General features: G+C 36.5%; 1 protein-coding gene across 3 annotated transcripts in view; it reads right to left on the bottom strand.

The window, feature by feature from the left end:
* CDADC1 (cytidine and dCMP deaminase domain containing 1) overlaps positions 1–12,084 on the bottom strand; it is a 40,721-nt gene that overhangs the window by 27,256 nt on the left and 1,381 nt on the right. For 2 of the 3 annotated variants that reach the window (XM_022574819.2, XM_022574820.3), the window contains exons 3-4: positions 6,108–6,182; positions 2,521–2,698 (exon numbers count right to left, since the gene is read on the bottom strand). In XM_022574819.2, coding sequence (XP_022430527.1) covers positions 2,521–2,698; positions 6,108–6,182 — 253 coding nt within the window. The remainder of the gene's footprint in view (positions 1–2,520; positions 2,699–6,107; positions 6,183–12,084) is intronic. The other variant, XM_022574818.2, reaches the window with a different exon arrangement.

Below are 12,084 nucleotides of genomic sequence, written 5' to 3'. Positions count from 1 at the left end.
ACTATTGCCTTGATTCATACAACTGCAACAGTAGTCTTACTCAACATTTTTTTAGTACTATTAGCATAAATGTAGTATTATTATGAAAATAGTTTTGACCTTGTGGACCATGAGGAGGTCACAGACCACAGTTTGAGAACCACTATGCTTTAGAAATGTTTGCTTTGTAACTGAGGTAACAGTAATTATAACTGAAATAAGTTAGCTAGAGCATGGGGTTAAACCATGCCCCTTTCCAAGATAAGTAAATAACGTATAAGCCTAATCAAACATAGCAATTTTATTTATATATGGCTCTAATACCAGCATAAAAGCATTTCCATTGCATGTTCTTCCTTATTTTCCACATTTCATTATCTCTCTTGCAAGGTTTAAGTGTCTGAACTCAAAGACACAAGCAATGGTGAATTACTCGTACTCCTCCATTTTTCTAATTCTTGGCTCTGAGGCTATTAAGAGTGCTTTAAGTGTAGTCAACTCAGCGCAAAACACGACTTTTATTCATTCTTCTCTCTTGACTCTAGAAGAGATCAGTCGACAAATGTCTGGTTCTTTCACATTCTTTCCTTTCTAGATCAATGCCGCCACCTGAACCCTATTTTACACCTTATCTAATGCAAGTCTACTAATCAAGCTCTCAAGCTCTTTATCTTTCCATGTTCTAATTCAATAACAACAACAAATAATCATCTTAATCATGTTACATCCTGCTCAAAACTCTTCAATGGGAAAAGGAGAAAAAAATGCCACCACCACTATCACACTTACCTTCTCTATTCGTAATTGCAGGGGAAAGACTACAGAATCTAATAACTTATCATAGGTACCTACTTACCAGCTTGAAATACTCGATGCAGGCCAGGAGACTCTAGCCACATGACCATTTCTTCTGGAAGTGCTTCCACTTGTAGCTTAAGGGAACTGCCCTGATCACCGATCTGATCATTACTCTTAAGACTTTGATATAAACAAAAACAGCTCTTCCTCAAAGCAAATTTAGCAACTCTGTTCTATAAGATAAAGCCCAAAGGCCAGACAGTTTTTCAGAGTTCTCCATTAAGGCCCCAACCTATCATTATAATCCTTCTGCCACTATTCTCTTCAAGAATAATTTTCCACCCCGAACACTGACCCCCAGAACCCTGCTTCTCACAACTTGATGACCCCGCATGCATTGTCCTCCTGACCAGGAATGTGTTCCTCCTCCTCTACATCTGACCCATGAAGGTCCAGCTTAAGCCCCAGCTATTTATAACATGCCAGCCTGCAGGGATCACTTGTCTCTCCTCTGAGCTCATATATCATTTACAGCTGTTATTACTCATTTGGTATTACATGATGTATTACATTAAATTGGTTTTTGCCCCTTTTTGCCCCCAAATAACAGCTTGAGGGAAAGGATTAGGAACTACATTAGCCTTTTTTTCCCCAGAAGCTCTCTGAACCGTGTCCTTTTGGGTTTTAAGGAAGCTTCATTACATAGGCATGATTGATTAGGTCACTGGCCATTGGTGTTTGAACTCAAACTGTAGCCTGGCTCTCCTCCCCAGAGGTCTGGTCGGGGTGAGGCTGCAAGTTCCAACCCTCTAGTCACCTGGCTGGTTCCCCTGGCAACCATGCCCCATCCATAGGGGATTCCCAAAAGTTACTTCATTAACATAAACTCAGTAATGGTGGAAAGGGACTTGTTATGAATAACAAAAGACACCTTTCTCATTCTTAACACTCAGGAAATTCAAAAGATTTTAGTTGCTCTGTGTCCAGAATGGAATGGAGACTAAGTATATAATTCATATTATAAATCAAAATCATCACAGTGCCTATGTAAAAGATATACTATTTTTTAAATAGGAAAGTGGTCTGAATACTTACCTGGGTGCAAAATAGAATCATAAGCACAAAAAGGATTAGTGAGTAGCCCAGAGTGGCAGAGATAGATAGCTATATGTTAATACTTTGTTCTCCTCCTTCCAAAGGGTAGAGTAGTCATTGGGAGGCAGCCGCCCAGCCAGAAACTACAGTTCCCACAATGGATGTGAACAGAAATGATGTCTGTGACTTCCAGGCCAGGGTTTTTAAGAAGCAGGTATGCCTTCTCTACTCTCTGTCTCTAGATGCAGAGGAGGCCAGAAGGATGACAGTAGCAACAAGACAGAAGATGCCTAGGCCCACAGATCAACCACATGGAGAATAGCTGTCTGCTGTTCAGCAACACTTGCACTGGACTATTACATGAGTGATAAGTATCTAGTGTATTAAGCCACTGAAATGTTGATGTTTATTTGTTATAGCAGCTAGTATTAAATCTACCAATACACTGAGGGTCATCTAACTAGTTAGTGACAGAGCTGAGACCAGAATCCATGTTTTCCGACTCTTCTTCTTACAGTACATCAAACTGTCTTCAGATATATATTTATATTTTTAAATTATCTCTGTGGTATTCAGGCAATTTGTTCCCACTTGATTTGTTCTCAGATAAATGCTATTAATCTCCAACAAAGCCTTATCTGCACTTACCATTTACAATCATTTTCAAACAAGCAGAACATGGTTTTCTGGAAAAATAAAGATCACAGTTTTTCAACCTTGACCCATGTTTTATCAGAGCGATTTTCCCAGCATGTAAATCTTCACTTGAACAGTGGAGACCAACAATTTTCATGTTTTTCACCACCACAAGACCAGTTCTCTTCACCTACATTAAGATACAAAATAATAATTTATTTTATAATTTATGTGATTAGTTATAATATCTAATGATCGTATCATGGATTATACTTGATTTATTAATAAAATGAAAGTTTTGTTTAATTCTTCATCTGAACACAGTTTGAACAAAAGCACATTTCTCATTAGGTCCAAAAATTTTTCTGAAAGTTTAATGTTGACTTTCTACCAGAAATTTTCTAAATCTAGGCTTTATTAACCAAACAATTATGCATTTAATTATCATAAATTTACCCTAGTAAAAAACGAATACATTTTAACCTAGTAAAGGGCAATAATGAAGTCGATTTGACTTGTTTCTTAATCTAGTCTAAGACTACTTAGTATTAAGCTTCTAGATAATAAGTAAAAACTTGGAAAACCCTGTGATTTTACACATGAATAAGTGAAGCCCAGAGTTTACATGATTTTCTGAAAGACCCATAGATGGTAAAAGGCAGAACTAAATCAGAGGTCATATTAAGTTTTCAAAAAAATTTTTTTTATTGAAGTATAGTTGATTTACAATGTTGTGTTACTGCTGTAAAGCAAAGTGATTCAGCTATACATATATATATATATATTCTTTTTTTTTAAATATTCTTTTCCATTATGGTTTATGATAGGATATTGAATATAGTTCTCTGTGCTATACAGGGACCTTGTTGTTTATCCATCCTATATACGATAGCTTACGTCTACTAAATTTTTAAATATTTTAAATACTGACTAAAATAAAGATAATTCTCAACTTCTTTCTAAAAATTGACTCTAACAATCTTTAGGACTATGGCAGTCTAGCCTAATGTGGTAGGACCCACCTCCTACAAATATACAGATTATTTATAATTTTAAAAATGTTTTAAAATGCATAGTCAAGCTCAAAAGAAAGGAAGACATAACCCTCAGGTGTTAGGAAGGAAGACAGAACTCAAAGCATAAGCAGTAAAGTGCAGCTATCTCAGCAGGTTCCCACCCACAGTAAGGGACTGGGCCGACTTTGCTTTAAGCCCCAGAGGCTGAGCACTGGCTGGAGTTCTGAAGAGTGGTTACTTTAAACCTAAAGTGTCCTAACTTATACAGATACTAATCAAATAAGCTGCTATAACAATATTAATATCAGATAGAATAGACTAAGGTTAAAAATCAGTTCTACATAAGCCACAAAACAGTCTACGCTGTTTTCACAGCAAAAGATCCTGAAGTAAGGAATGTAAACCTAATCCTTAGGTTCATACGGGATTTTATAATATGAGGGGGACTTGGGCTGAGAACAGTGTCCATTATTCCCTACTCCCTTTCAAAGGGATTTTACTCTACAGTTATTCCCAATAGGACACATTTGAAATCACTTTAAAGATCAGTCCAAAGCTGTATTTACTAAAATAGTCAAGTTTCGGTTTCAATTATGAGCATAAATTTTTGAAACTATGGAGAATGATACTTTGTGAAATGTGAAGGAACAGAGAAGATTTCATAGAATTTCCTTTCAGAGGTAATCAACCATCTCCTAAACATTCTGGACATTTAAAAGGAATATAAAAATCCTTCCCTTACAAAACATATGTCCAAAAACATAGATTAAATATGAAAGACCTGCCTATACTGGCTTTTAAAATAAGCCTTAAATTTACCTTGACTCCTTTCCCCTCCCTATCCCAAAATTTCTTAAGAGCTTTATGTTCCTCAAACATAAAGTTTATGTTAGTATCTACTTCTAAATACTTCCAGCAAGCTTTTAAAAAAATTGCCACTGATGAGGCCTTATCAAAAGATCTTAGTAGACTAGAGCTCCTTTTATTTAAATGCACCAATTGTGACCAATGGAAATGGCTGCAATTAAATGATTTTAGCTTTAGATTTTCTAAGTAGTTATGCAGACAGAGATAAAGCCAGAAACCCTGACCACAAAAGACTTTAAAAAAAATTATTCCTAAAAAATGGGAAACATACTCAACAATTTATTTTTTTATTGGAACAATCTTTTAGGCCAAGTTTATCACTTTTTTGTCTAGAGTCCTTTTCACTTCAGAAAATATCTTTTTTCTTTTTCCATTTTGTTTCTAGTTAAGGCCAAAATATCAAGTTTGAGACCAAGATTTTTCCATCCCAAACTGAAAACAAAACAAAACCAATAAAAGCCTAAGTTGCATTCCATTTCGATACTTCCACTTACTCCAACTCCCAGAAGACTGAATCTTTGCAGTGAATCACTGTTCTGGATCCTGATTTTGCTTCACTTCACTAACATCTTGGCAAGTGTCTATGTAATCCTAGTCACAGAGTTCTACATTAAAACATAGGCAAAAGAGGACAGTCTGGTTTGTACATGAAGTAGTACATTTATTTAAATGGCAATTCATGTCTCTTTTCCCTTTTGCCTTTCTTATAATTAAAAACATCTAACTATTCTAAAATAAATTATTTCTATATTCTTTTGGGCATTCTAGAGACTCACTCTCAGAAATAGTCAGGAAATCTCCAGGAATGTACATCAGAATCATCAAGGTAACTTTTTTCAAAATATACATGTCTCCACTTCACACCCAATGAATCAGAATCTCTCTGGAAAACTCAAAAGATTAAAATAGCAAGGAAATACTATGCAATATTAAAAAGAACAAGGCTCATCTTGCCAGGTTTGGGCTTTGATTTTACCCTACTTACAAGCTAGTAAGTTAGCCTGTTACTGTTTCATGGATGCTAGCAGAAGACATGAAACTCCTGGGTCAGAAACAAAGGACTTTATGGTTCACAGCACAGCAAGCCATGTGACATCATGTTTGTGATGGTTCCCTTGCCCCCAAGTCCCACAAGGGGTCATGCAGATGGGTCCATATGGATTCCTGGACATGAAGCAGGTTGTGTTACAGGAGAGGAACACTGAGCTCGGGAATCTGTTATGTTTTATTGCAAATAGTGAGCAAACCTGCTCTATGTCCCAGAGGGAGACATTATCTCAACCCTCAAGGTTGCTTGCGGCAAACACAACTCTTGAGAAATGGCCTAGGTAAAGAACAGTTAGGGCCTTGCATTCTTGGCAAGACCAGCAGGATGTGTTGGAGTTTGAAAGAACATGAAGAGTGTTTCTCAACACATCTATGTAAACTAATATGGGAAGGTGAGAAGAGTTAAATTTGAAAAATTTTAAGAAAGAGCAAGATGTAGGAACGTATTACAGAATACATAATCCCATCTGTTCTCCCTCACCACCCCCAACCTTTGGAGAGACATGTATAGTCTTGTAAATGTATGATTTTTAGAAGAGGATACAAAAACTCTCTTGGAAGTGGGAATGGGGAACTTGAGTATAAAAGAGACTTTTATTCTACTTTATACCATTCCTTTTGCTTTGTTATTATGAGCCTATGCTTTTTTTTTAAATCATAAAAATTCACCTGTTTTTTGTCAGTAGATACTCTGGCCATCTCTTCATAATCTCCTAAGGGTCCATGCTTTCCTTCCTCCCTTTCCTAATTAAACGCAGATTAAGGGGGGAAAAAAAGATTAGTACATAAGATGTGATTAATTCAATATTTCCTATTTAAAGACTGGTTTCTTTGGCTGTGGCCATTTATTTTTTTCCTCGATGAAACTCTGTACTGACTTCCTGCTTTGTTCAGGTTCAAGTTCAGGCTACTCAACCTAGTAAATAAGGCTTTTATAATCTGGTCCCTGAATACTTTTCCAAATTACAGAAGAACTGAAAATAAAATTCTGTAGTTTAAGGTTTCAGAGTTGGGGCAGTTTTGAGCAATGGAAAAGTCCTAATGTGGCCATGGCTAAGAAGGACAAAAGGGGAATAGAGGTAAATTACCTGGTACTGGGAAGGTGAAGAACTATGTAGCAAGGATATGAACTATGGATTGTGGTAGGCAGAATAACGGTCCCCCAAAGACCTCCCAGTCCCAATCCCTGGAGCCTGTGGCTATGTTATATTACATGGCAAGGTTGCATACGGAATTAAAGTTGCAAATCATCTTGAGATGGGGAGGTTGTCCTGGATTATCTGGGCAATGTAATCACATTACCAGTGTAATCACAAGGGTCCTAAAAGTGAAAGAGGGAGGCAGGAGAGTCAGTGCTAGAGGGATGTAACATGAAAAAGCCTCATCCCGCCATTGCTGGCATTGAAGGTGGAAGAAGAGGTTCACAAGCTAAGGAATGTGTGCAGCTTCTAGAAGCAGGAAAAGGCAAGGAAACAGATTCTCCCTGAGAGTCTATAGAAGGAATGCAGCCCTGGCAACATTTTGATTTTAGTCTAGTGAGACCCATTTTGGACTTCTGATCTATAGAACTGTAAGAATATACATTTGTGTTGTTTTAAGCCATGAGCTTTGTTGACACTAATATAGGAATGTCCATAAGTCTCCTCTAAAAGTAAAACTTGAAGTAGAAAGTTTTGAACCAGGGGATAATTTCGTTCATCCATCCATCCATCCATGCAACCAGTTTTTGAACATAAATTTTCTTAGCAGATTTATTTTTCATTTATTAATTCAACAAATATTTACTGAACCCTTTCTATGTGCCAGCCATAAACCCAGTTGCTCAGGATGCAGCTCTTACAGAGCTTATGATTTAAGAACACAGGAAAGTGATTATGAGGTAAGTAGATGACAGAACGAAATAGCAGAATCCTGTGAGCCCCAAAGTAGGTGTGATATGCAATAAATTGAAGAAAGTTTGAAAGTGGGAATGACAAACTCGGTGTATGCTGACCTCTTGGTTTTCTGAAACAAGGGCTGGATGCTAGAAAAGGAGTAACCTCTAAGAAATTTACAAGAAAAGCCATGTCCTGGGAATGAGGTTTCTGTTCAAGTAGAATGGGAAGTGGAGGAAGTAATTATGTTGGTAATGTAATTATGGGGATGTGGATGGTAGTAGTGGTGATGCTGATTATATGTATGATAATAATAATAATACCTAACATTTACTGAGTGTTGGCCATGTATCAGGCCCTAAATTACCTCATGTAATCTTTACAAAAGTAGCTATGATTATTCCCATTTTGCAGATGAAGAAACTGTGGATAGAGATTAAATATCTCAAACATGGTTACATAACTAATAAATGGGTAAGCAAGGATCTGAGCCCCACATCCATTGTCTTCACTGTTATCCTATATTACTTCTGTTCTGGAAAAGTATGTGAGGTCTTTCAGCATAAAGATAAGGTACAACACCAGAGGACACAATGGGAAGACCTGGGAGAGAAAGACAAATATGTGATGTGCAGAGAAATATGAGGGAACAATGCAGTTATTCTAATTCTTACTAAAGTAACATTCAGGCAATTTAGGTAAGTCTTACTTAACTGAAATTTAAAACTATAAACCAGTAGGAGAGAGAACTATTTTTAAATGACAGCCATGTTCAACAGTACTCGATTTGTACTTCAAAACTTTTAAGTACTTACTTAAAAGTAAGTACTCAGAAGTCTCATAAATAGTTTCTCTCCTACTCATTTATCTAGTTTTAGACTGGATTATTAAAAATTCTTTTTCTTTATACTCAATATATAACTTGCTGAACAATCCTCAAGGCACACTCATACACTGTAAATATTTGACAACATAGAAAACTCAGATAGTAGTTATATTCTGAAGTGGTTGAAGTTAATAATTCCATAAGACTGGTAAAAATGACAGACAATTTAAATGTTCAATAATAAGGGAATAAACATGTTACATTGCTACAATGGACTGTTATGCAATCATTAAGAGGACAATAAAATGATAATAAAAACCATACAATTCCTAGAAGAAAACAGGTGGTAAGCTCCTTGACATAGATTTTGGCAATTTTTTGAATCTGACACCAAGAGCAAAAGCAACAAAAGCAAAAATAAACAACTGGGAATACAACAAACTAAAAAGCTTCTGCACAGCAAAAGAAGCCATCAAGAAAACGAAAAGGCAACCTACTGAATGGGAGAAAATATTTGCAAATCACATATCTGACAAAAGGCTAATATCCCAAATATATAAAGAACTCATACAACTCAATAGCAAAAACCCAACAAATCCAGTTAAAAAACGGGCAGAAGATATGAATACACATTTTTCCAAAGAAGATATACAGATGGCCAACAGGTACACAAAAGGATACTCTACATCATTAATCATCAGGGAAATGCAAATCAGAACCACAGTGAGATACCACCTCACACCTGTCAGAATGGCTATTATCAAAAAGACTAGAAGTAACAAGTGTTGGGGTTAGGGTGTGATGAAAAGGGAGCTGTCAGGCACTGCTGGTGAGAGTGTAAGTTGGTGCAGCCACTATGGAGAACAGTATGGAGGGTCCTCTAAAAATTAAAAATAGAACTACAATATGATCCAGCAATTTCACTTCTGGGTACTTATCCAAAGAAGATGAAAACACTGACTTGAAGAGACATATGCACTCCCAATGTTCACTGAAGCATCATTTACTTACAAAAGCCAAAATATGAAAACAACCTAAGTGTCCATCAACGGATGGATAAAGAAATTGTGGCATATATATACATACACACACAGTGGAACATTATCTAGCCATAAAACAATGAAATCTTGCCATCTGGAACAACACACAGGGATCTCAAGAGCATTATGCTAAGTGAAGTAAGTCAGACAGAGAAAGACAAATACCATATGATCTCTCTTATATGTGGGATCTAAAAACAAACAAACAAAAACCCCCAAGTTCACAGACACAGAGAACAGAATGGTGGTTGACAAAGATAAGGGTGGGGGTGGGAGAAATTGGTGAACTTTAAAAAAAAATTTAGTTTAAATAAACTGAATTTAAAAATAAAATAAAATAAAAATAACAAACACATAAAGTACATAGTATATGCCAAGCACTATCTAAGACCTTTACAAATATCAAGTCATTCATTTTTCAATAAAAGTTCCATGTAGTATGTACCAGTAACACTCCATTTTACAGATGAGGAAGATGACACAGAAAAAGGTAAAGTAACTCACGCAAGGTTACACAACTAGCAAGAGATGAAGCCAGGATTTGAACCCAGGCAAGCTAATTGCGAAACCACTGGCTACTCCCAAAGCATTAGACTAAGTTGCCACTCCAGTGTTTATGATAGTATTACAGCATGAGGATTTTCCTATGTTAAGTGAAAAGGGCAGGATCCAGAATTAAATGATATCAAATGAGTAAAGGAAATAGAGAAAAAAGATTGAGAAACAACACAAAAATGTTAGTAGTCTCTAGGTGGTGGAATTATGAGGGATTTTTTGTTCTGTCAATTTTATAAGTAATAAACATGGGGCTTCCCTGGTGGCGCAGTGGTTGAGAGTCCCCCTGCCGATGCCGGGGACACGGGTTCATGCCCCGGTCCAGGAAGATCCCACATGCCGCAGAGCGGCTGGGCCCGTGAGCCACGGCCGCTGAGCCTGCGCGTCTGGAGCCTGTGCTCTGCAACGGGAGAGGCCACAACGGTGAGAGGCCCGTGTACCGCAAAAAAAAAATAATAATAAACATGTATTACTTTCATAACACATAAAAATATTTTATTTTTAAAAAGACAAAGGTTTGTAAAGTATCAGAAGCAATGTTTCCAATACAAGTACTTGTGAAATTGCATCTTAGAGTTTCTGTGACTTAATTTGTATAGCAAAAGCAGGATAAATAATTTAAGTGAAACAAATTTATTACTTTAGCTTAAAGAACATTTTTCTTCTCTTAATAGGAAAAAGATCTTAATCAACTTTATGAACATCATGTGCAATTAACAGTGGAATTATTTATTTAATTTAATGTGCCTCTCTGCTGAAAAAGAACAGGATGTATTCTTGGGGTGTGTGTGCGCGTGTGTGTGTGTGGTGTGTGAATGAATTAAAATGAGACCAAATCTTGATACTAAAAAAGGTTCTTCAAAATTATTACTCAATTTGTAAAAAGCCCAGCTTTTAATTTATTAATTTATTTATTTATTTTTGCTGTACGCGGGCCTCTCACTGTTGTGGCCTCTCCCGTTGCGGGCGCTGCATCGGCAGGCGGACTCTCAACCACTGCGCCACCAGGGAAGCCCTATTTAATTTATTTTTAACTGAAATATACTTGACATATAACATTGCGCAAAATTAAGGTGTATAATACATTAATTTGATACATTTATATATTGTAATATGATTGTCATTGTAGCGATAATTAGCACCTCTAGGGACTTTGCTAGTGGCCCAGTGGATAAGACTCCACGCTCTCAATGCAGGGGACCCAGGTTCAATCCCTGGTCAGGGAACTAGATCCCACATGCCGCAACTAAGAGTTCGCATGCCACAACCAGCAAGTCCACATGCCGCAACTAAGATCCAGTGCAGAAAAAAGAAAATAATAATAAAATAATAATAATAATTAGCACCTCTATCTCTTAGCATGTTTGATGATTATAATACAATATTGTTTTCTACATTCACTGCACTGTGCATTAGATCTCTAGGGCTTACTTACTACTCATAAGTTTGTACCCTTAAACAACATCTGTCCCTGTCCCCCCGCCCCAGCTCATGGTAACCACCATTTTACTCTCTCTGAGTTTGGCTTTTCTAGATTCTACATATAAGTGAGATCATACAGTACTTGCCTTTCTCTGTCTGACTTATCTCATTTGGCATAATGTGCTCAAGGTCCATTTACAGTGCTGCAAATGGCAGGATGTCTTTCCTTCCTGTGGTTGAATAACACTCCACTGCAAAGCCCAGCTTTTTAAATGCACTTTTAAAAGGCTTAAATCTCTAAACATTTGCTTCTAATCTGTCTCTTCAAGAGAAATTTCATCAGCAAAAAACCAAAACAAACCAAAAAAAGGAAACCCAACAGCTTAGAAGTCTTCTACTTTCATAAAATAATACTAAGCTGTTAATAACTAGGAAGAATAAAGGACTTCAAAATCCATGAAGAAAATGAAGAACTTTCTCAAAGCCATTAATAATATGTGGAGCCAGGGTGGGGGTTAAGGGAGTGGTTGAAAAATAGGGGATAAAAATGCATAACATTTTAAATAATGTTTTATTATTTATAAAACATTTTACATAGGTATTGGGAGAAAACTACTCCAAGAGATATCATTGTATCATGAAAAGTGAATTCCTTATCTACACACAGACCTTACACCCTTCACAAAAACTAACTCAAAATGCGTCATAGACCTAAATGTAAAATACAAAACTATAACACTCCTAGAAGATAACCATAGGAGAAAATCTAGGTGATCTTGAGTATGGCGATGACTTTTTAATTACAACACCAAAGGCATGATGCATGAAAGAAATCAATGATAAGGTGGACTTCATTAAAATTAAAAACTTCTCTGCAAAGGACAATGTCAGGAGAATGAGAAGACAAGTCACAGACTAGGAGAAAATAT

This window comes from Delphinapterus leucas, chromosome 18 (assembly GCF_059928025.1).
Source record: "Delphinapterus leucas isolate spDelLeu-1000000601 "Yukka" chromosome 18, BTC_Dleu_Yukka2, whole genome shotgun sequence".
NCBI classification, from domain to species: domain Eukaryota; kingdom Metazoa; phylum Chordata; class Mammalia; order Artiodactyla; family Monodontidae; genus Delphinapterus; species Delphinapterus leucas.
The sequence above is the reverse complement of the archived record's forward strand: the minus strand, read 5'-3'. Positions and strand labels throughout refer to the sequence as shown.